General features: G+C 41.2%; 1 protein-coding gene across 1 annotated transcript in view; it reads right to left on the bottom strand.

The window, feature by feature from the left end:
* AP3D1 (adaptor related protein complex 3 subunit delta 1) overlaps positions 1-24497 on the bottom strand; it is a 71115-nt gene extending 46618 nt beyond the window's left edge. Inside the window, exon 1 of the mRNA XM_026654880.2 lies at positions 24209-24497. Coding sequence (XP_026510665.1) covers positions 24209-24304 — 96 coding nt within the window. The 5' untranslated portion in view covers positions 24305-24497. The remainder of the gene's footprint in view (positions 1-24208) is intronic.
* Positions 24498-26557: the final 2060 nt, after the last annotated feature.

Here is a 26557-nt window from a genome sequence, read left to right as displayed (position 1 = left end):
TCTAAACATGACTGACAAGAACAAAATCCTGAGTCTCAAATTCCCTCCCTCGTTTGTAGCATTCAAAATTGAAAAAGCAGATTTCTACCTCAAATTAATATTTGTGAATGTGGTTGTGCCATAGGTTACTGCATTAAAGTGACAAAACCATAGAAGTTTATGAAACTGAGCACAGAACATTGGCTATTTTTACAGCCCCTGCACTTCTGTCCTCCCAGATCAGCAATCACGAGAGTTTTTGCACATTTGGATTGGCTTGGTTGAACCTTTAATAGATTAGGTGCTGAAAAATCATACAAATTTGGAAGCACAGTAGCACCTCCGAGATACAAACATCAGAGCTATGAACTGACCAGTCAACCACACCCCTCATTTGGAACTGGAAGTACGCAATCAGGCAACAGCAGAGACCCCCCCCCTCCAAAAAATTAAAGCAAATAGTACATTACTGTGTTAAATGTAAACTACTAAAAAATAAAGGGAAAGCAGTATTTTTCTTCTTCACAGTAAAGTTTCAAAGCTGTATTAAGTCAATGTTCATGAGTAAACTTTGGAAAGAATCACCATAATGTTTTGTTCAGAGTCATGAACATTTCAGAGTTACGAATAACCTCCATTCCCAACATGTTCGTAACTCTGAGGTTCTACTGTATATCAGAATCTAAGCGCACGTCCAAAAGTCATAAGCCTAACTAGTTAGTAAACTAGTGACTATTATTGTGCTTGTGTTTTACTTACAGAATTGCAACCTTTTCATTTTGGCCAATGTGTGCCTTTTTACATTTGAGGAATAAATATGCTTACAAGTGAATTATTTGGATTATAGTTGCACCTAGGAACCCCAATCATATAGAGTAGGACTCCATTATCCTAGGCATTTTATAAACACATAACAAAAATACAGTTCCTGGCCAAAGAGCTTATTGAAGAGTATTTTGTTTCAGAAAACCTTTGCCAGCCTTCATCCTCCCAACTTCCACGCACTGGTTTATTCAGTGTTTTTTAATCAAGGAAATAAAGTGTGGGGTTTTTAGGTCAGGGGGCAATATCAAACAAACCCGTGGAATCTTTGGAATGCAAAAGTTATCTTTGAAAACGCAAGCTAATTCCCTACTTTGTGGTTACAGATTTCATTCTCATGAAATTGTGAGTCAGTGTCCCTCTTTCACAACTCATATCTAACAATGAAGGGGGGAGGGATAGCTCAGTGGTTTGAGCATTGTCCTGCTAAACCCAGGGTTGTGAGTTCAATCCTTGAGGGGGCCACCTAGGGAGCTGGGGCAAAATCAGTACTTGGTCCTGCTAGTGAAGGCAGGGGGCTGGACTTGATGACCTTTCAAGGTCCCTTCCAGGTCTAGGAGATAGGATATCTCCATTAATTTATTTATTTATTTATTTATTAATGAAAGGGGGGAGTGAAACAAAGACAACAAGCCCAGGAATATATTTAATTGCCATTAATAACCTCTGGCAGCTCAACTCAGTTTGCTTCTGGCCTGAAGTCTCACAAAGTGCTAGAGGTCCATTAATACCAGGGTTATTATATTTTAGTGCTCATGTATGCTTTTATTCTTCTGTTATGAAGCAAACAGAGGTCATGTCAGGAAAAGTCTGGTGACGATGTTTGCCACAAGGAGAATTTGAAAAGAAACCCCACTTCATCTTGTATTACTCAGAGTACCAAATAAATCCCATTCTTTCTGGCAGTTATATCTCACTCAAATTAGTACATGAGAAGTAAGCAAAGAAACTGATCAATGCATCTCATTTTGTCCATTTGCTGATAGCTTTTTTAAAATTGATTATAAATGTCCATTAAAAACAAAAATGCTAGAACAGGAAAGACTCTCAGGAGCACGTTCAAAGTGAAAGCTGCCAGCTAGGGATACAGACCATCACTAAGCCTCACAGGTTATGTCTACACAGCAAAGAAAAATCCCTGGCACAGGCCAGCCGACTCAGGCTCGTGGGGCTCAGCAGCTGTTTCATTGCTGTGTAGACTTCTGGGCTTGGACTGGAGCCTGAGCTCTGGGACACTCCCGCCTCACAGGGGTCTAGCACCAAAGGTTTTTCTTTGTTGTGTAGACATACCCTCACTGTTTAAGAATGAGAGTAGTGGTGAACACAAAGGTGTTTCATTTAGTCTACAACCTAAGCCATCATTCACTACAGACATCCACAAGAGAGACAGACAACTCCCATACTAGGACGACTCCTCTACCACATGAACTATACCAGTGTAGTTAAAGCAGTACAACGTTTGGTCTTGTCTACCCTAGCACTTTACAGCGCTGCAACTTTCTCACTCAGGGGTGTAAAAAAACACACCCCTGAGCACAGCAAGTTTCAGCGCTGTAAAGCGCCAGTGTAGACAGTGCACTAGCGCTGGTAGCTACGCCCCTCGTGGAGGTGGTTTTTCTAGATCGCTGGGAGAGCTCTCTCCCAGCACTCTGCTGCAACTACACAAGCCATATTAAAGAGCTGCTGTGGCAGCGTTTCAGCCTTGCCAGTGTAGACTAGCCCTATGTGTTTAGACAAGCCCCGAGTGTACAACTTGTGGGGTAAGTGGCACTGAACAGCACTAGGTAAGGGAAGGATGACAAAGCACAAACCATTCTGTAACTGTCTTCCATTTCACTTATAAATCTCTAATGTAGTTTTAGATTACTTGTTCCTTATGTGAATTTTTACAGCCTATTTGTACAGCACTTACTGTAAATCTCTAGCTGGTGCCCTATTAGATTAATATGAGTTCAATAACGTTCCTTTGAAGAAAAATATCTAAGTATGAGAGACTAAATCAGATCTAATATAGCAAATCTGAATTTAAGTTTTGGGGGAGCAGAACACCTCATTCCAAAACATCTACTAAGAATACAAGAAACAAAAGACCCTATAAATAGAAAACATTAAGGGATCAGTAGGTATTAACTTGCTAATCTCTGTGGAATAGCACTGTCTATGAATGAGGAATATGGAAAAAACTGATCTATTTAGCTTTCCATTACATCTGTATATCCAAGAACCCTGTCCAAGCCACATTTGTTACCATATTAAAGGGGACAGTGTTTGAATGAAAGGTGCGGAGGAATAGACCATGCAGGAGTTCATCCCTGTTCTCGAACTCAAAGCACGTTTGGCTTCTAAAGCACCAAATGTTAGGTTTCAGAGTATTTTCAAAGAGAATGATCAGATCCTCCCATTGCCACCTTCAAGCTGCACAATTCAGACAATGAAATTGAGAGTAGAAAACGGAATAATCACTAACTTATGATGATGAACACCACTCATTTTTTGAAGTCTACAGGCGTGGGAGTCCCCAAACAGCGCCTGGGAAGTTACCAAAAGAAGAATATCTAGTTAGAACAGAGGATAAAGAGTCAGGACTCCTGTGTTCTATTCCCAGCTCTACTACTGACTCATTGATACTGCTATACAGAAGTGATTAGCATAAGGTATCCCAGTCTGTTAAATAGAGTTAATACTTAACCTCACAGGGATTTAGAGGCTCAGGGTAGGTCTACACTGCAGCTGAGAGGGTGCCTCCCAGTCCTTGCAGACAGACACATGCTAGCGCCGCTTGAGCTACTGCGTGAAGGATAGTGGTGTGAACACTGCAGCACAGGCTAGCAGTCTGAGTTCAAGCCTGACTGACACACTGGGTCCGTACTTGAGCAGCTAGCCTGTGCTGCAATGACCAGTCTGCTTGTTTTTAGCACACTAGCTCAAGCAGATCTAGTGCACGTCTGCCTGCCTGGGGAGTAAGGCATGCTCCCAGCAGCAGTGTAGACATACCCTTCGTTTTCTGTGAAGCAATTCTGAGATTTTGGGATCAAAGGTGCTATACATTAAATGCAGGTAAGTGCTTTTCAGAAAGGAGTACGCAGAGCTCATTTAAAGCACTTTCTTTTTGGGTCCACTCCTTCCAAGTATAGATTAGCCCTACCAGAGAAGGCGAACACACTACTCTCTTAAATATCATATTCAACAATGGTCACAGCTTCAATTTTTAAATTCTGTTTTGGTCCCATAAAAGCCTCTTTTTAAGTGATCCAAGCATGCTAGTCAGCTGCTCATACGTTCTGGCTAGTTAAACTGAAGCACCTGTAAGTCATGATATTTATGTATCTTGCCTTTTAGGCACCCCGTGTAAGACCACCATATATTGGGGCACAAACTAGGTCATTAAAATAGACCTTTCAATCTCTGAGCCAGTTAAGAACCTGAGGAGCCACAAACAGCAAGCCCTAACAGAATCATCTCTATGCTTTAGCAGATCACTGCAAATCCAGCAAAAGATGGACAACTGCAGTCAAAAGTTGAAGTTTACAGGGAAAAGGAGACTTCATAGTAAGTGAAAGGTAAAAATACTTATGATCCTTTAATCTGGCCGGTATCCCAAGAGGAACACTCCCCAGGCAAAACACTGCTGCAATCACCTTGGTGATTGAGAACCATATGAGAAAACAGAAGGGAAAAAAAAGATTGCAGAAACATTTTCATGGCAGTAAAGCAAAAATTCAAGTGAAAAATGCAGATGTACACAGTAATGACTTAGCAAAGCTGGGGATAGAGCATGAAGTCATAACAGCTCTCTCCTAATTAATATATATATATATATATATACACACACACATACACACACACACGTGGTAAGCATTATTTCCACACTTATAAAGATATACAAACACTGATTCAAGAAACTGCCTAAATTCTGAGAGTCCCAAGAACTCATCTTGAAAGTGCAAATATTTAAAACTAATGCAGAAAAATGAAATTGATTATATTGGAGAGGCAAAGCCGGGATGGATAAATGAGATCTTTGACTGTCACAATCCCGTCAAAACAGTTTATTGTAAGAAACCAAAGCACAAACTCAGACTTTCATTTCCCCAGTGTTTCATTTTCTCACAAGTCACACTTTTCTTGTAATATCACACTTCACCCTGGCAAGAGTGAAGCATCTGAAGTGCAGGTGAATTTTTGTAGCTGATTAACATTTATTGAACGGTCTAATTTAACAGTTATATCCCAGAGTATGTGCTCCTTTACATTTAAGTCTCTATTCTCATTTGCTTAAGACTTAGTATTTTAGAGCAGCTGCAAATGACACCAATGTTTTAGAGCATACATCACCATGGCAACTTACACAAAATTTAACGCATTAGTGCGACCATTGTCAGTAATTTTAAGAAAACAGGACAAGCAACCATACAACAATCAATCAAAAATTTCTAAACTAAGTGTGACTTACATCGTGCCCTTAAGGCTGCTATGTTTTGGCAAAGCACCACAGGCAGAGAAAGGTCTGAAGTCAAGGCCTTGCACTAATCCCTAGTATCGACCAATTCTTCAGACCCCAACCCCACTGGAACTGTCACTATTGATTTGTCTTAGGGTTTTACACTGCTGCCCATCAGTGTGGTATCAAAGTGCCCTCCACATAAGATCAATACTTCATGGAGTATCTGACATTTCTCTTTTCAGGGTTGTTTGTTTTTTGGGAGGGGCAGTGAACACTGGTTAATACTGTGAACGTGGTAACAAGTGAGATGGTTTCTCAAATAAGTTGTTCCCATATCATGACTGAGAGACAGCCAAGAGCTGGAGAGGAAGAAATAAGTAGGAAGATGGGAACAAAGAACTGAGGTCATCTATAAAACCTCATTCATGTTTCGTCTGTTTTTATTTAAACATTCTGGGTGGGGGGGCTATAGAACTCAAGAGATTTGTCTAAAGTTAAAGTGAGCTCCCAACAATGTGGAAGCTTTGATTCGTCAGATCACATGACCCGTCATATGATTTCTGAAAAGCCTATAGCAATGGCAACCAAGAAATCATCATCGGCTCTATTTGACAGCCTTCAGAAATATTATTTGGATACTAGCCATTTGAGAGTACTACAATGCTTGGAAGCAAAACCACTCTCAAAACTGCTTCTGCTTTAAATAAAATACAGTCTCATCTATGCTGGTAACAGTGTTTGCTGCCAGATAATCCAATGAAGCAGGGCTGTAAATAAACAGCAGAAATTGCCTGCATGGCCTTTGGCTTCTCTCAAAGAAGGGGGTATTTCACATGGACACACAATCATCATTAGAACAAATTTGGGTCAAGATTTAGGCTTTAAAGGACAAGGTTTTACACAAACCAATAATCCCCTACAGTGCTTGAAACTCAAACACTGCAGTATGACAGGGCAGGAGAAACTAAAGGTAAAATTAAGTAGTAACTGACAATGAACAGAAGTAAAACTGATCAGCATATTTTCGTTGTCCAGAGGAAATACAAGTTAACAGCAAACAGCGCTAAATAAATTAGATTAAAAACCTGTAGTTTGAATAACTTCTGTCATTAACAATAGTTGTAAGATAGTTACAGGTCAACTTTAAAAATAGAAAAAACACTGTCAAATATAATACTGTAGGAGAGATTTGTTCATGGTTTTTTACTCCACGTGTTCCACAAATGTGGTGTATTATCAGAAATCGGGCTCACTTTTGAAGAGAAGTTTTGCCAATTTTTGTTCATCTTGGGTACACACTGGGCTAGATCTTCCAATGAAGCCAAAGGAGCTATGAAATTTTATAGTTGCTGAAGATGTGGCCTCGAGACTACTTTATTGGCATTATAGTAGCAAATTCACTCAGTGATCGGAGCTCCATTGTGCTGTACATGGAAATAATGAAATACAATCCCTGCCCCCAAAGAATTTACAACTTAGAAATTCCAGCTACCCTCTAAACCTCTTAAAATGCTGAAAATAAAGGTAATTAACTGAACTACTTGCCCTCAAGAAAGATGCCAGGATCCTTCCTTAAGAAACCTTTATGACTCAAAAGTCTATACCACAAGTTATTTGCCAACCACAGAGATACACACAGGAACTTCACTATACTTTTCAGGGAACTTTAAGCAAGTTGGGATCTGACAGAACATAAATGTGGTAGAATTATGGAACAGCATCAATTCCTTAGACTGGCATCAAGCTGCCAGCGTGAACCGATGCAAAACAAGCCGAATCAATGAAACCTTAGATTATCTGTTCAGATGGGAGAGGGCTTTTTTTTAAAAAAGCCACACTTGTGTTCTGCTAGGGGAGAAATATTTTATATTATTGTACCTTTTACAGTAGGTCTGAGTTTGCTACCAAAATTAATCTTTAGGATCTCAGGGAATTATTCATGTGCCCTACAGTATGTTTTAATATTCTGCATTAAAACAATGTTCTTGTAGTACTGAGGAATTATAGTTCAGTGATCAAAATTTGATACTTAAAGGTCAGCCGTTGCCATTTTACCTTGCAGTCTCAGGGCAGGTCTACACTGAAAAATCTTCACCCCTGGGCACCATGGTTAAGATGGCCTAACCCCCACAGCGTGGACAGCACTAGGCCAACAGCCGTCAACCTAGCTAATGTATCTCAGGGTATGTCTACACTACAGGATTAATCCGAATTTAGATAATTCGAATTTGGGAAACAGGTTGTATAAATTCGATTGTGCGCGGCCACACTAAGCACCTTAATTCGGTTTTTAACCACATTAATTCGGTGGTGTGCGGCCACACTACCCCATTAATTTAAACACAGTAATTCGGTGGTGTGCGGCCACACTAACCCTAATTCGAATTAACAAAATCGATTTAGGCTCTACTCCGTTCGTCGAGGTGGAGTACAGAAATCGATTTAAAGGGCCCTTTAATTCGAATTAACTGGCTCTGTAGTGTGGACGGGTGAAGGGTTAATTCGGATTAACGCTGCTAAATCCGAATTAATCCCGTAGTGTAGACCAGGCCTCAGGGAGGTGGATTACCTATAGTGACAGAAGAACCCCTCCTGTCGCTGTAGTGTCTAAACTGAAACTCTACAGCTGTGCCATTGTAGTGCTTTAAGTATAGACACAGCTTCATTCTATCCTCTTTCTCAAATATAGCATGATTTTGAATTAGAGAACTTAAGCGGTGTCTTCCTGTAAGGCAGCTGCACTAAAAACTGGAAGGATGTCGTCTTTGCTGTATTGAATACTTCGTGGTCTCTATGAAGCCAACATTTGCATGGCTGGTTACATTTAACTTTATAACACAAGCATAGCGTTGAATGTTTCAACCACCACTCAGGATTGCATCAGAAACCATGATCACAATTCCTGGTGCACAGGCAGTGAAGCCAAGTTTTAAGAACTGTGATTTATTTCACCTACAAACTGATGTACCTTTAAAAAAAAAAAAAAAAAAAGTACTGAACAACTACATCATCACAGCTAGCATGTCAGTTTCTGTACTGACAATCAATAATGTGACTCCTGGCATGTTGCTCTAAAAATGAGCAGTTTTACTTTTACTATAACAATACAGATCCTCTCAAATGCAGAGAAAGTGCTATTTACAAATAGATAAAGTAGTGACTAGTTGGTGTGGTAAAGTCATCATTCAAGATTTTAACACATCAAGACGACTATCCCAATGAAAAAGGGGTCTTAATTTTTAATCGTAATAACTACACAAACAAATCTCTCTTATTTGACCATATCCTTTACAACTTTGGAAATGTATTGAGGGAAACTACAGTCATCATATAACACTCAGATAAAGTACACGTTCTACTTGATCTCACGCCTTTCCCATTAAAGAATCTGGCTGCAGCTTTAAATACTCTGCAAAGCACTTGTCTACACCAGCATTTCCTAACCAGTGGATCATGACCCCTAGGGAGGGTCATGAGGTGTTGAAAATTTTATAACATTCTGAAACAAAAATCTCACTCCCTTACTGTCCCACACACAACGACACTTCAAAGTCAAGTATTTTCTATCAACCTCTTGAAACAGACAAGTTACATAGGCTTATCGGTGATATATTTCTTACACTTTCTCTAAGGGTACGTCTATACTTACCCGCTGGTTCGGCGGCAAGCAATCGATCTTCTGGGATCGATTTATCGCGTCTTGTCTAGACGCGATAAATCGATCCCGGAAGTGCTCGCCGTCGACGCCGGTAATCCTGCGGAGTAGGCGGAGTCGACGGGGGAGCCTGCCTGCCGCGTGTGGACCCGCGGTAAGTACCTTTCGGTTCGAACTAAGATACTTCGACTTCAGCTACGTTATTCACGTAGCTGAAGTTGTGTATCTTAGTTCGAACTGGGGGCTTAGTGTGGACCAGCCCTAAGAGTAGATGCAGGGGGTCATGATTTTTTTTTAAAAAACACTTCAAATACAGTGGTTGACTATCTGAAAAGATTGACTTTAAAGATACACAAGTTTTAATTATCTCATCACTCTACTCCAATGCAAAACAACAACACTGTGTGAAAATGCTAATTCCAGGGTTTCTTGCATGCCAGCAAAGTTAAATGGAGGACTGACTGCATTTTTTATTGGGTCTTGCAGATAACCAAACACACCTGTACCATAACATCTCCTTAGAACTTTGAAAATAATAAGCTAGCTTCACCATTTTGCTTTTCTGGAGTTTGTAAACACTGATTGCCCTCCAACATCCACATGGAACACAAAATAACTTCTTTGATGTCTGTCAAAAGCAAAAATCATGTTATCAATGACTTCAGATTCATGCTGCTTCTTTGAATGGTTGCCTGTACAGCAGCAGAATCAGAACCATTACAGGTTTAATAGCCCAAAATCTAGAAACTTCTTGTGGTTGCAAGTCCTACTACATAAATTATCACCTTAATATTAATGAATTGAGGCTGAATAAACCCATCTCTCACACAGGAACACAAGTTTCACTACAAGTAGAATTCCAAATTGATTTAGACTCAGACCCATATGCAAGTATTCCTATTACAATAAAGTAGAAAGAGTGAGATGAGGTTTAGAAATGCAATGGATCAGATGTTACAGATTCTGCCTGTACAACAACATTCTGGAATGAGGAAAATTAATTATATTTCTTAGGCTATTGCTTATATTATGATGGCCTAAAGAGAGAATCCTATTGACTTATTTTTGTTAGATCTACCCCAGATGGCTAATAAATTACAAAGTCCAAGTTAACAGGCACTATTCACATCGTAGACAAAAATAAAAGGCTGATCAGTTTCCAATAACTGTTTTCACCTGTAGGGTTACTGGAGAGCAAGTATAGACTGTAAAATAAGATGCATTCCTAACAACCCAGAGACAATATAAAGTGAGATTGTTGATGCCACCTGCCATTATAAAAGACAGCACATGTATTACCTTTTAAAACAGGTGTCGGAATCTGCAGTCAGACTCCAAATGGCCTAGTTTACACGAGAACTGCTTATTTGATTCCCAGGTGAAATTTCAATCAAAACAAATATTTCATTACAACTATTTTATTTTAAGATATCTTGTAAACTAGAGGCTGCCTGCAAGAAAAGTCAAGAGTTTACAGACACTCATGTTTTCCCAACTGTAGATTTGAGACAATTAGGCAGGTGAAAGATTAGTTTAGTTCCCACTTAAAGAGGCTGATTAGGAATCTTCCAAACTGCTACACACCTGTGGAACAGGCAACACACAAAATATTTGTAGAATACTAATAATTCAAGTGAGAATATGCTAGGCAAAATAATTCTTAACAAGACAATTCCAATATTAATTGAAAAGCAATATACAAATAGTGATATAAGCAGGATGGGGAGGTCACATACTATTTAATACCTTGTATAGGCTGAGCTTATTGCACACACCAGGGATTCCTTGCAGCTGTACACTCCCCACCTCCACGACCTCTTTGTGGTTGTGTTACATAGCTGGCAAGGGCTTCATAGGTCCCCCATTTTTCCCCATTGATGCTTAGAACATTCCCTGAGGTGACAGAATTGACCTGGTATGGCAGTCTAATTTATTGTGTTACATACTGACAAACAGGAATGCCACTGAGTTGAATGTAAGGCCCCAAGTTCTGCCAGTAACAACACACATTTGAGGGAATTACATGGGGAAAATGGAGGCATATTTGTCCCGCCCCCCCCATGCCACATTTTATCCAGTGCCTAATTAAAAAGGTATTTCTATCCTCCAAGTATTAAAGACATTGGCTGACAGGCTATTTCATGTAGTGACTTTTCAGCTTCCCACAATATTCCAGGGCTGTTCTATACTTTTGCTTGGATGCTATAAGGCTAAGGGCTTGTCTACACTGGAAGGGCTAAAGCAGTGCCGCTGTAATGCTTCAGTGTAGACACTACCTATATTGACTGGAGCACTTTTCCTGTTGGTACAGGCAATCCACCTCCCTGAGTGGCTGTAGCTACATTGACAGAATAACTCTTCCATTACCCTAGCGCTGTCTACACTGGGGGTTAGGTCAGTTTAACTACCTCACTCAGGGATGTGGATTTTTTACACCACCTGAGCAACACAGCAATGCCAATTAAGTTCCCAGTGTAGGCCAGTCCTAACAAAGAGTGACCCTACTTCCTCAATGCATTCACATTTTGACTTTATTCTATTAATCTTATTTCTCCAAGCTTTTTAAAAAAGAGGAAAATTAGGAAAAGAGCTCTAAGATTGTGGAATACTACCCAAAGGAAAGGATTGGAAGCCCCATCTTTTAGAATTTTAGGAATAAACTGGACAAAGCACTAGAATCTGTAATCTAGATAGAGAACAATTCTTATAAAGGAATGGACAAGATTATCATCATTTTAACCCTCAGGAGCCCCAGTCATGGACCAGGATCTCACTATGCTAGGTAGGCTCTGTACAAATACAGAATATACAGTCCCTCCTCCAAAGAGTTTACAATTTAAGTACAAAACAAGAGACAACAGATGGATACAGACAGGGGATTACAAGGAAACAATGAGATAATACTGGTCACAGCACACCAACATGATCTAATAGGTATCTTCCACCTCTATTTCTCTGATTCTCTTCTGAATGGAGGGGACAAAAAAGTTATCTAAATGTCATGTAACAGCTTTCACAATATATTCTTTCCTATAAATGGCAATAGGATATGGCACCAACCTAGCTAGACAATCATCCACCTACATGAATTTCTAAAATATCCATCACATTAACCTCTACATAATCTCTCTTAAAAGACAGTAATTTGTCTAACTGAAGGATGCCCTTACTTTTCACAACGTATTATCTTCATTTCTAAGTTGCCCATTGCCATATTATATGTTGAGGCCTAGATTCATATACATATTAAGAATATACTGATTGGTAATTTTTGGTAATACAAGTCTGCAAATGAACACTGTCAATATGTTTAGGATATACCATTTAAACACAGATAAGTCTCCAGTAGCTGTCAACTTGAGTGTATGGCAATTGATTTAGTGATCAGTATTCCTATTAGACAATTCTCAAGAGTCTTAGTTGTTCCCCACTTTGCACTACAGCAGAGAGAAAAAAAGAGAAAAAAAAAAACTTACAAATATATACATATGTGGCAAATGAAAGCACCTACCATTGTAGACATCTGTTTGATCAAGCTTAATTGATCTCTGGAATATTTTGCAGAAGAATATGAGTGGTTTTACAGAGTATTTTTAGATATATATTTGTTAATTCTGTATTTATTTTGCAGAGTCAAAGATGTCCACACGCAGAAGCAATAAGTTTATAAATTAAGTACAGTTTACTCAAATAAGCACATTTGCTCAAAATGAACCCTTAACAGTAAAAAATGCAAAGACAAAACACTGTATAAAGACACCAAGCAGAACTAGTAAAATTGGCACACCAGAAATGTCCACGCTTACTACAAAAGAAAAAAACAATATAGGAAACTCATTCTGCTCAGGAAAAATAATTCAAGAAAGTGAGACCGGCAACTACCTCTCACAAATATCCCAATTTCTCATTGGCAACAGGTTGCTCATTTTGCTAGGTAAAACAACTATGAAATCAAGAACAAAACCCATTTCAGTTCAGGCAACAGATGTAAAGGCAAAAGTTAGTTTTGCCTTCTTTGCTTCTTTCTAAAAGGGTTTGTGTGAAGCATTTTAAATGGTTACATTTTTTTACTTTTTCTGGGAAGGCTATGGATGACTGAGGAATTAATAGACTATGATAGTTACCAAGCAAGTGAAACCTGGTTGAATCAAAAATCACTCAGACTTTAAAGCTCTAAATGCCTTATTTAACCCAAGAGCGTAACAAAAGACCTCAGTTACAGTCGCTTCAATTAAGGCCTGGGAAAGCTGAAAACCACTTCTCTGGGTCCACCAAGGAGCCCTCTACAAAAGAAGGATGACAAGACTTGACATGCCTGATATTATAGAGGTAAAAAAAAAATTTTTTTTTTTAAATGTTAAAGCCCTTTCTTTTTTTTTTTCCTTTTTCTTTTTTAACTAAACAGCTATTCACCATTTCCAGTCTCAACTTTGAGGCCAACAGAAAATCAAACTGAGTATTTCCTAAATAAGCAACAATTTGTGGATGGATTTTAAAGAAAAAACATTTCACACATCAGAGTTTTCTGACTCCCTTGAACCTTCCACTAAGCATCATGGAACCAGATATATTTCTACACTTCTGTACAGTATATCAGGCTTTGGTGAAAGCATGCTTAGCCATATACAAATAAACCTTTTGTTAGGGGCAGTTGTGCTTATTAACATTGTCTAAATATACAAAAAACAGACAAAAGATTAAAAATATATACAATTTGAAACGTAGTACTACAGTACATGCTAAGCCACTGATGTGCTAAATGATAACGTTGAGCTGGATAATGAAAAGGAGAATGGCTCATGTCAAGTGGCTGTTCTTTATAAGTCCACTACAAATGCTTTTTTGCTGAGTTCTACAATTCAAGTCTGTAGAACAAGCAGCAGATGAGATAATTGTCCACCCACTCAAACCAAACTTATAGTCCTTAATACAGTGAAGACGTATCACTGCCAGCTATAACAAGTGAGTGACTCAATTCATTCAGGCTTATGTTTATTGTGAAAAACAAAAACAGAAGAGCTTTCTTATACAGCTATATTAACACCCACTTACTACACCTACTAACATTTTATCAAATACAAACCACACAGGATGGAAAAGTTAAGTTTAACTATTAGATCAACAGTATCTAAAACTGAACGCAAAGAAAGACTTGTGTGAACAAATTAGCTTCCGCTGTCTGTGTAATGAAACAAAGAAACCTGATCAAGGGTAAAATAATAGCGCTAAACTGTTTCTGTAATTGACATCTTGGCCAAAGGTTAGAGACACCTAGACATTATTTTCCTGAAGCCTTTTTCACAGATATATTTAACACGATTCTAAAATATTGCCATAGCCATTTTCACAGTTCAGGGCAACTGTACCTGTGTTTTCCGCTCATGGTCCACCAGTGGCAAACATTCTAGGCTCCCAGCTCCTCAGCTGCCAGCCGTCTGGGCTGATGACCCATGTCTCTCCCCTTCTTGACCAGGATTTTTCCTGGCTGCACAGTTCATGAGTTCCCCAGCAAGTCAGACTGCCTAAGGAGGCCTGTTTTGCTTTCTCCTCAGAGGCTATAATCAGCATAATTGTCCCTAGTTTTAAGACACCACACAGCCTAAGCAAGCACATTTATTCTTAAGGTGAAAGCACTACAAAGAAAACATTAACAACAATAAACAAACCTAAACGGATACTAATAAGCTTACCAGAGATCACCCCCAATTCCAACAAGGGTTCTGACAGGTGATCAGTCCAAATCCCACCAAGGGTTTTTTCCTGTGGTTGCAAGTTCATAACAGCTGTTAGCACAGAACAAGAACCCCATGAATTGTTCACTTTGAACTTTATACAGTTTGTGCCTTTTGTTTTGTCTTCATGTAACAGAAGATGAGCAGACAAAGGTCCTCTCCTTAGGACAAAACTTTGAAAAATTAAGTTTTTATAAAACTGAAGGGGGTATATTTGCATACACCTCACCCTACAGATTTCCTAGGAAACCCACCTGTTTGCTCCAGAAGTTCATTCTTGCCTGGCACATTGTTTCAAATAGTACTTTGGAACTCATAACAGTTCCCAGAGTTTACATTGGTCATGTTTCCCCCAGATACAAGTTACATACAATCCCATAATACTACCTAAACTTTGCATTTATAATACAAAGGACTCAAATTATTTTAAGCTCAATTCAGTAAGATCTCTCAAAGATATTGCAGGACATTGCTAAATATGTCACAGCCATTTTAAACATGTCTTCTCATAAGAACATACCACTATCAGCTTCTACTAGGATGAATGATCACTAGTGTGTTGTTAACCATATACTTCCTGTACCTTTTCCTTGTTCAAGTATCTCCTTAATTGTACCACTTATTTATTTAATTATCTTCAGAATATACCTCAGTGCCATCTTTCAAAATAGATACTGTCAGCTTTTAATAAGTTAGTGAACACAGAGGCTTCTTTATAACTGGTCCCACGATTCAGTCTTTTTGATGCATGCAAATAGTTTAATACCTCCTCTGCTGCTCATTATGCCACAGAAATGCAATATGCTGCTAAAGAACATTTCTATACTAACTACTCTAAAGTAATCTAAGTACATGAAAGATCTTCTCTAATCTGCAGCGAAGAGGAGGAGCCTTAATGAGGATTGTGGACAAGTGCCAAGCCAGGAAAGATCAGAAGCAACAGAGCCTCTCTCTCAACACAGAGCAGAGACAACTACCATCTTTAATCTCTCCTGTGACTGCATCAACAAGCCGCGGCGAATACAAAACAGCTCTCTGAAGAGCCATCACTGAAGAGCAAAACTGAGTCTACAGCCCTTCTAAAGGCTCCCTACTCCCAAACTTGGATGTGCATATTCTCCTTAAGAGCAGCCATGGATGCAATGTCTATCGCAGCAATACCAGCAGGAAGGTTGAGAATGTAGGAGCAGCAACATAAGTAGACCTGCTTTGGGATTTCAAGTGATGGAGGTGTACACCAGGCAACATGGCACCCTGAATGCAGTAATCACCCACACTGGCCCCACCAGCATTCTGCAGATCTGTACTTAATAAATCACAAGTCTAGAAATTAGTTTTTAATGGGGAGGTTACAAAGCATGAATTAATGAAATGCCATTGAACTAAGTATTCACAGTATAGTTGACATCTTATTTTTGTTGAAAGTTTCTGGAAGTTCTTCTCCTCAGCTTGCAAAATTTGTCTTACATGCTCTCCAAACTTCTTAAAATAAGCTACTAGCAAGAAGTTTTGCAGAACTCTCCTCACCTGCTTGCCTAAGAACCACCTTTATTTAATCTATGAGTAAATTGATTTTGCTAGGCTGTTTTAAATACACAGGTGAGAGAGCTGCAAAATGATCCATTAGCCTGGCTGATTCAAGCTTCTTACTCCCTAATAAAGCAATCATTATTGTGTGGCCAGAGCAAGTTACGAGTACTAGCTGTGCCTCAGACAACACAAACAAAGGTTCAACATAGAATGAAAGCAGAAACGTAGTGAAGGCTAAACTCTACATTACCCTTTATAATTATAAAACACACAAAAGTCACTTGTTTCTTTTTGTTGCCAGAACCCTCCCCTTTGCCAATGCCACAAAAGAGCTAAGTAGGGACACTGGCTCCACTTCTAAGGTGGAGACCAGGATTCTTGCAGACTGGCAGGTCCTTATCAAACCCTCTTTTGTGTAGCATTTCCAATTCTGGGTTAAAGTACTTGACTAGTAAGTCCTTTGCCTTTTGCAGGTATTCAGCAACTCTCAGCCCATTCAAGAGTAGATGGAATAATGATCTCCTTCAAAGATCTTAACACATAGGAACTGATCAAGTATCGGTGAATTTAAGTACGGTACAGACATGTCAGATGAACTGCTTATTTCCTACCAGTAATATTTTTCCAGTCAGATTTCTAGCATTCATCAGTTTCCCTCATTTTATACCCCACCCTGTGCTCATTACTATGTAATATTTATAATACAGTAGTCCCCAGAGGCCAAGCAGCCAAGGCCCCATTGTGCTAGATCCACAAACACAGTTAATGACAATCCCCATCCCAAAGAGCTTATCGTTTAGGATGCCTCTGAACTCCCTATTGAGACTGGCATTTTTCCAGCTGAAGACAATTGTATTAAACTTTGCAACTAGTCAATACAGGTCTTTATTCAGTAAGAAGGATGGCTTTTGAGAAATGTAAATCCATTGTCTCCAAATACACATCAAGAAGGGGAGCAGGGTCACCAAAACCCACCTAATTCTTTCTGGCAATTAAACCCACCATTCAGTATGGAGTACTCCCATTAGACCACTGGGTTGATTCTAATTCAGGTCTTAAGTTTTTCCACCTAGAAACTGATTGCTCCCTTCCTCTTAAGATGGTTATGTAAAGGATTTTGTAACTTTGTACCCTGCCTCTTTCAGGAGCTACAACCCCTCAAATTACTCATTGTTGATTTATCACTTTACATTATGCATGGAAAGATGTGTTTTTCAATACTTTTTATGTTAAGAGAAAAATTCTGTGAAGGATTCATAACTCAGTTTTGCCTACTGATGAAAATTCATGCTCAGACATGAAAGATGGCTTCTGACTAGCTCTAAAGTGCAACCAAGGCCAAAGTGATCCTATTACCATATAACTGTTTTTTTTCTTAAAGCTGTCAACTGAAAAAATATGAAGTCCTAATCCTGTCATTCAAGAAATCTGTCCTATCAAAGGCAGAGCATAAGAGCAATTTTATCCACCAGTTATATGACAATCCTTCAGACATTTTGTGCAGATTTTGCCATAAATACACGAGACCACTCCAATAAACCTAAGGTACCTGAATTACAAAGACACATGGTCAGAGTGTAAAACTCCTCAGTAAGTCTCTCTACCATTTTGCCCCAGTTGCTTCACCTAACCAGGTTTTTATAATGGCACCCCTCACCTCAGTATCTATCACAGTACCAGATAATACTGCTCTCTCATGGGGGTGACAATATTTATAACACACTGAAGATGCAAAGTGATATGCAAGAGCTAAACAATTTCAGTGCCAAAATCCTCCTGCAAGCAGATTTCAGGTATGGAACCATGTACCTTTAACCACATCAGTCCCAGCTAGGAAGGCCCAGAGCAAACATCCAATACACTTTCACATCATATGGTGCACAGATTCCTTGAAAAGTTTTGTCAGACACAGCAACCCACTTCTTCCTTTAGTCAGCTGTGCTGCAAGTCCTCCAGAAATGGACACCTATTGTGATAACTTATTCCATATGATATAAATTCACCTAACCCAAAGGATAAAATTAAGTTTTACATCTGCCCACCGCTCTCACTGCTAGCAGGATGTGTTTCCCTGGTGAATCACAAACAAGACAGAAAAAGAATGGCATGGCAGAATGAGACAGATTATTTGTTTTCCCTGCTTGCATGCATGCGTTTCCCTAAAATTTTATCCAGGTACAGGGAAATGCTGCAGAGATTCACATGCCACTGCATGCGATTCCTCAAAAGTAAAGAAGATATGTGAGGGGTGGCCAACCGTGGTTCGTGAGCGACATTATTTACTCCTTCTCATAACACAAGGACTAGGTGTCACCAAATGAAATGAATAGGCAGCAGGTTTAAAACAAACAAAAGGAAGTATTTCTTCACACAACACACAGCCAACTTGTGGAACTCCTTGCCAGAGGCTGTTATGAAGGCCAAAACCATAACAGTGTTCAAAAAAGAACTAGATAAATTCATGGAGGATAGGTCCATCAAAGGCTATTTGCCAGGATGGGCTGGGATGGTGTCCTTTGATGATTACCTGTTCTGTTCATTCCCTCTGAAGCACCTGGCATTGGCATTATTGGTCTGACCCAATATGGCCATTCTTACGGTGTTTACTAATGGAATTGAGCTACTGGTTTAATTAAATTGCACTTACAATGGCAAATGTCAGCTCCTGCAGAGGAGTGGGAAGCTGTCATATTTAAGAGCTGGAAAGATGGAAGCTTATAAGGTTTATTTCAACCAGAAAACATTGCACAATCTTGAAGAGAAAAGTGTTGCTTGGTGGAATTGCTGCATGCTGATTTTAATGTAATCCACTGTTCCCCAGAAGACAAGTATCAACACAAAATGATCACTCTCACAGATCTTGGGAGACAGACCTGTCCTCGCTTACAGACAAGCCCCCAACCTAAAGCAAATACTCACCAGCAACCACACATCACTGAACAAAAACACTGACCCAGGAACCTATCCTTGTAACAAAGCCCGATGCCAACTCTGTCCACATATCTATTCAAGTGACATCATCATAGGACCTAATCACATCAGCCATACCATCAGAGGCTCGTTCACCTGCACATCTACCAATGTGATATATGCCATCATGTGCCAGCAATGCCCCTCTGCCATGTACATTGGCCAAACCGGACAGTCTCTACGCAAAAGAATTAATGGACACAAATCTGACATCAGGAATCATAATACTCAAAAACCAGTGGGAGAACACTTTAACCTGTCTGGTCATTCAATGACAGACCTGTGGGTGGCTATCTTACAACAGAAAAACTTCAAAAACAGACTCCAACGAGAGACTGCTGAGCTAGAATTGATATGCAAACTAGATACAATCAATTTAGGATTGAATAAGGACTGGGAATGGCTGAGCCATTACAAACATTGAATCTATCTCCCCTTGTAAGTATTCTCACACTTCTTATCAAACTGTCTGTACTGAGCTATCTTGATTATCACTTCAAAAGATTTTTTTCACTTACTTAATTGGCCTCTCAGAGTTGGTAAGACAACTCCCACCTGTTCATGCTCTCTGTATGTGTGTATATATAATATATCTCCTCAATATATGTTCCATTCTATATGCATCCGAAGAAGTGGGCTGTAGCCCACGAAAGCTTATGCTCTAATAAATTTGTTAGTCTCTAAGGTGCCACAAGTACTCCTGTTCTTTTTGCGGATACAGACTAACATGGCTGCTACTCTGAAACAAAATAAAAGTTAGCCAAGAAAGAAACATGCTTCATAAAGTGTAACTGAACCCACCGATAAAAGCCAGGACAACGTTTTTCATTCAATCTCAGACATTTTTATTTAACCTCCATTATACCTTCTTCCCACAGATGGAATCATGTTAACAGGCCAAAGTGTACCAGCCCCAGGATGTTCCACTACAAATGTAAGGTAAAGTAAAAGTTTTTACATATATTAAAAATTAAAAAATGATTCAAGGGTTAGGCAGCAGCTGGCTGGTAATAGGCGGATATTACACGCATGTTTTATTTTGGCAGAAATTAGATTAAAATATAATGTAAATGCCAAACAAAAAAGTTAATGCTGCAAAATGAAAACAGAGGGAATCTCACCTTCAACAGCTATTAATCAATAAGCAACGTTATAACAGTAGAACTTTTATAGTATAGGGATAGCTCAGTGGTTTGAGCATTGGCCTGCTAAACCCAGAGTTGTGAGTTCAATCCTTGAGGGGGCCATTTAAGGATCTGGGGCAAAAATTTGTCTGGGGATTGGTCCTGTGTTGGACTAGATGACCTCCTGAGGTCCCTTCCAACGCTGACATTCTATCTTCCTGCTCATATCAATGAGGAAGTCTACTCAGCAGCACAGCCAGTGGGAAGAAATGCTTTTACAGTTTTCCAATACATTTTTCAATTCCCCTAATTTATACATTTATGTTACTACAGTTAAAATAAAGTAAGTGAAACCAGAATTAGATAAATTAAGCCTGTAGTACTGTATAGAAAGCCATGACACTAAAAGAGAAAGGACTTATAAGACTCCAGCCTTGCTAAGGGGAATAGAATAAAGCATTATTTATTTTTATTAAAAAACTTTTCCACAATGGACACTGAAACCATGCTTGCTACAGCCACTTTTTCCCCAGATCACTACTGAACAACTGTTTTCAAATATGGTTGTCACTGGTACAGTCCTGCTCCCAATATGGACAGGGGTTTTGTCATTAGAAATGGGATTTTCAAAGGAGATTAACTGACTTACATGCCAAACTCCCACTGAAGTTAAATAGGAGCTGGGTGCCTAACTCTTAGCCTCTTTCGAAAATCCCAGAGAAAGAAACCTCTTCATGCACACAAAGCAAGGGCCATGGGGTCACCACTTCCAGGATGCTTTGTCCAACAGATGCTTAGCTTATGTCTGCCAGCAACCCAGTAAGGAAAGTTTAACTGGTCCATTCATTTTGATTAGTAAAACCATTAGGACATTACAAAACCCTGCGTGAAGACAAACGGCAAGAAACATCTGTTTTTCCATTTTAATATTTGCTTTCACTGGGTGTCTACACTCGTTTTTTTCCTAGCATATCCCACTAGTTCAGCTCCAGCAGAAGCAGCAACAGTAAGAGCTCTAGCATGGAAGAGACTCTAAGCAGGTCTAGCCAATGCAATGCTAAAGATGCTGCAGTCACCAGCAAACTTTGTATATAGTAATGCTTCCACCATTGCTACCCATGGTGGAGACAAATTACAGATATTAATGGTGGGAAGTTGTAGGGAGGGAAATCCTAGTGTAGACAAGGCCTAAGAGTCACTGCCAGGCATCCATGATTTATAATGCTAATTGCTATCCAACAACAAACACAATAATAGACACCAGCATAAAGTGTGTGTCAATATTTGTTGACAAGTCTGTGGCAGTAAATATCTGCTCTTTTGGACAGGCCAAACCCTTTAGTTGACTTTTAGATAGTCTTGTCTCAAGGCAATCTGAAGATGTACATCCAGACTTGTCGGTGTCTCAATGGCACTTCCTAAACACTATGAACAATGGAATCAATGGAGAAGAACAGAAGAGTTTTTACTGCTATTCCTAAAGTACTATTTTGATTATTACGGATTGGTACTCGAACACTGGAAAAATATAGTGCTTTCCATCACCATTTGGGAAGCTCTGGTTCAGTTCCCAGTACCTCACTCAAAACTAGCATGTGTTTAAACTGCTCTGCAATTAAATGAGGCAGGGGAAGGAAGAAAGAAAAAATACCTTACATTGTTTAACAGCAACTTCTTTCAGTGAATAAGTAGCATCTTTGATGGTCTCCCTCCAGAGGGACTGTATATTGTGGAGAATCTTTAGAGAAATAACAGTACCAGTAGGAAATATGCATTTAAATTGCTCAATGATCTGTACATATTGTTGCTGAAACTTGATCAGTTCTTATCCTACTGCATGTGTGAAGATCTAGAAAGGAAGTTATTCTATCTAGTTTTAAATGGTGAAGAGTTACACTATTCATTCTTTGACTCTCTAGATCCCTACAAAAGGACTTACTTGTCAAGTACTTATTCTAGAACTGGAAATAATATACAGTATTCAGTTCTTCTTGACAAAGATGATGGGAGTCACAAAGTAAGGCCTAGGGCCTGCATGAAGATCATAAAGTCATTGATATTTGCAGAGATCTACTGCCAAATAATATGGTGCTCAGTATCTTAGTAGGCCTAGCTGTCCTCTAGGAAATTTCTAATTGTAATCTCCACAGAGTTATTCATCAAGTGTTTATCGAACTCAGTTTTGAGTGGAATAATAATAGCTCAAAGCATGAACTACACAAGCATGGATAAAAGGTTAATATACATATCACCATCACCACAATAAACATTCACATAAACACTTGTAAATAATTTATGATATGATCTAACAAAAGCTGGCTCTTTCATTAAATACTAGAAGCTGCTAGGTGCTATTTTTTGTGCGCAGAACACTGAGTCCTTGATAGCAACTACATCTTCCTATGCCACCAAAGCAATACCAAACAGTATTTGAACTACATTATGAAATTGAAAGGTTCAGTAGTTTTTCATGGTATGTGGCTCTAGTAAATACTACCTTGTACTGGAGCATCAGTGTGAAATATCCAAATCTAAAGCTATCTGAAAGTTAATGTCTATTGGAAACAATATTGCATTTTATCCTGAGATCAGCAGTAATAAAGAACATACAACACAAATGAATTTTACAATCTATTTGTTCTAGCAACAAAATCTACATTTGTTTCTTAATCCCTTCCACGGTCAATATTATTTTGCTCTTTACTGTATTCTGAAGTTGTGATATGCTATCTACTAGCTTGTCCCAGTACTATCATACTAAACTCCACACCAAGTTACTAATTTTCTGCCAAAAAGATAATTATGGAAGTTGTACACATAAGAGTTTCCAACACCGAGTTTGCTTGTGCCAAGCCTCCAAGGACTTCCTGATTAACGTATACCACATGACAACAATTGATAAAAGAATTCTCATTTCTCAGATAAACCAGTTCTTGATGAGTAATTATTTACTTTCCATCAGTTTCCTGATCTAACTCATAAATAATATAGAAGAATATATCAGGTCGTGACATCCAAGTGCTTTCTACCTTAAATGAATGAATTAGGGCATCTATGGAAATGTGTTTTAGACAGAAGCTAAATGAAATAATTTTAACTAAAAAGCTTAATTACACTTGAACTCACTTTTCTTATACTCCAATCGCATCTTAGAAAATAGTCATATATCTCTTGAAGGCAACAGACAGGAATTTCTTTACATTACAAATCACATGATGTAAATACCAAAGCAATCTCCCCTAACACTATAACCAAATACTGAACCAAGAACAACGATTTCCCACCTGCCAAATCTTTCTCCTCCCTTTTAATTCTCTTTCCCCACTGCTTCTGGCAGCTTCCCTGAATTGGCTCTCCCTTTTGGGCGACCCCCACAAGACTCTTCTTCCTCATTTTCATTTCTACTTGCCCTTTTCCCCCTTGACAACATCCCCTTTTCAGCAGAAAAGAAACACCTTTTATTTTGATGGTGTGTGTGAGAAAGAGACTCAGACTCGCACAGCCCAGAGAGGGGCAGCAGATGTGAGTCGCCCCCTCCAGAACCACGCACAGGAGACAAGTCCAGCGTTTCCCACTAGATTTTTGTTCTCTTGTGGGCAGCCCTGGTTTGAATGGGAGAGAGTCATCACCCCCCCCAAACCCTACTGAGGGGGGGCAGCCCCAGGTGAAGACAGAGGAGGAGGAAGGCAGCTGCCGCCCGCCCCCAAAACCCCACCGAGTGAAGGAAGAGGGGCTGCCACCCCTTCCCCCCAGGAGCCTAGATGGGAAAGGCCCGGGGTCAGCTCTTCTGAGGAAGCAACCTCAAGCCCTCCTCGGCTCGCTGTGGGGTGGGGGGCTGTGGTTCAGACCCCCCCCCCCCCCCCCCCCAGCCCAGCCCCCGCGCCGTGCCCCCCCCCCCCCCTCAGCCCCACTTCCCCGGCCCCAGCCCGCCCTCCGCCGAGCCCCGGCCCACCTCGTCCTCCTTGTGGTTGCGGATGCCCCGCACCAGGTCCTGCAGGTTCTTGTCGAACATGCGGTCGATGCTGCCCTTCACCATCTTCAGCGCCATCGCGGCGGCGGGGCCGGGCCGGCGGGGCCTGCGCTCGAGCTGAGGGGCCGGGCCGCTGCCGTGTGTGTCCGGGCGAGGCGGGCCGGGCCGCTCACATCCCGCTCGGGGCCGGGCGGCGCGCGCGCCCCGGGGACGCAGGAGGCAGCGGCGGCCCCGGCGGCTGGAATCTCTTAGCTCCGGGCTCCGCTCAGCCGAGCGCCTGACAAAATGGCGGCCGGTCAGCTGAGGGCTCGGCCCCTCCCCCTCCCGGCCGCCACACGCCACGCCACGCCCTCACCGCCGCTAGCCCCGCCACGCCACGCCCATATCTCCGCCTACACCCCTTCTGGCCCCGCCCACTCCCGCGAAGGCCGCGTCACTGCTCCCTCTGGCTCCGCCCCTGTGTGCCAGAGCCGCGCCTATTTCTCCTCCCCGGCCCCTCTGGGCGCTAGCCCCGCCCCCTGACCCTGACCCCGCCCCCCAGCGGTGATTCCCCGCTGCTGCCTCCACGTCACCCGGCCGAAGCTGCCAGCAGCCTTTGGGGAGGGGCTGGGGAACAGCTCCCCCAGCCCCATGCCCCCCAGCAGGGCCCCTGCACTCCCGGGGCGTGGAGAGGGATCAGCCAGGTGAACCCACCCCCCAAAAGCTCACCTGCTCCGACCTGAGCACCTGCTTCATTTTAGGCACTTGCTGAATAGGGGTGCCCTTAAGCACGTGCTTAGGTGCTTTGCTGAATCGGGACCCTTAATGCACAATGATGCAGGGATGTTCCCCTTTCCCCACCATCCTGCTGCAAGAAAAGCTGAGCCCCTTTACTCCTGGTGCTGTGACCTACACAAGGTTCCCAGGGTTATAGCGGGACCACTGCATGTGGCAAGAGGGCCATGCCTTTTGGTTGTACTGTAAAGTGCCTGGTACATTGTAAGGGCTGTATGAATAACAAATACTATTGTGTGAGTGTGTCATTCATAATAACAACAGCAGCATGATAACAAATGATATTGTAATCTGTTATCTCTGTAATAATAAATACAAATGATGTGACAAAAGCTAAATAATAATTCATGACAACATAATGAATATAATCCAAATCCACTCCTGCAGATGAAGAATCCAGGTGGGGCCAAAATGCTAGTCTCCGAGAGTGTAAAAGGCACAAATGTACATGCCACTAGCAGATATGAAAGCAGCAGCAGCAGCTTCAAAGCCACAGTAGAGCATTGTTGTGGTGCTCTTATTTTATTATTATCCAACTAGGGATCAGGACCCCATTGTGCAACACACTGTGCAAATGTAACACTGACAGATGCTAGTTATCAGCAGGTGGGATCAAACCTGGGACCTCTGGAGCTTAGTGCATGAGCTAAAACCCAACTGGTTGTTAGCTAAGGCTGTAGAGAGCAGACCTATTAATTGCTCTCTAAGTGGTCTCAGTGCCACTAGATGGGCCAGAACACCACACCCAGGAGGTGTGTGGGTGACACAAACACACAACACTAAGTCATAAATGGCAAGTCATAGTTAATCCCCACCAAAAATGTACACATAAAGTGGCCCCTGGAGCCACTTAGATTTTCAAAAGTGACTAGTGGCTTTGGGCAGTGCAATGTTTGGGTGCCTAAACTGGGTCACTTTCATGGAGAATGGTTTTCAGAAAATGCTGAGCCTTCACCTTCTGAAAATCAGGCCTCTTTAAGATGTCTCCATCGGGCACCTGTGATGGGGTATATGAACCCCTCACTGGCTGAGAAGGGGTTAACTGGAGCCTGAGAGGGCATGTCAGGCTCAGGGACGAGTTCAAAGGAAGGAGTTTAGAGTCCTTGGAGGAGGGAGATCCAGGAGAATTGGGAGTTCCGGCACTGTGGGAAGCGCCTGATGAGAACCTGGCAGATGCCCCGCCCTTTTCCCTGTGGCAGCTTGGTTTGTTTGTCCCACCCCAGCCCTACAGTTAGCCCTTTGGTTCCTCTGCCCCATTCCCAGCCTGGTTGCTCCCCTTCCTTTGCGCCCCCCCTTGCCCTGATTGACCCCTCCCCTCACGTGCCCATGCCCCCTCCCATGCGCTTGTGCTCCCCCCCCCCCGTTTTGGTTAATCACTGCACCCCCTGATGTTATTGTGACCTTCCCTCCCCTAGTGCAGCTAGAGGAGCCGGTTTCCATCTTAGGTTGGTGACTGACACCCCCCACCCCAAGCCCTACAGAGCACTAGTGGGAGCCTTGCCAGGGGCGCCAGAACAGGAGGGGTCAGGGGGCCATGGCCCCATCACTTTTTACCGG

The sequence above is a fragment of the Terrapene carolina genome, unplaced genomic scaffold (genome assembly GCF_002925995.2).
Source record: "Terrapene carolina triunguis isolate 2854851 unplaced genomic scaffold, T_m_triunguis-2.0 Scaffold194, whole genome shotgun sequence".
NCBI classification, from domain to species: Eukaryota; Metazoa; Chordata; order Testudines; family Emydidae; genus Terrapene; species Terrapene triunguis.
The sequence above is the reverse complement of the archived record's forward strand: the minus strand, read 5'-3'. Positions and strand labels throughout refer to the sequence as shown.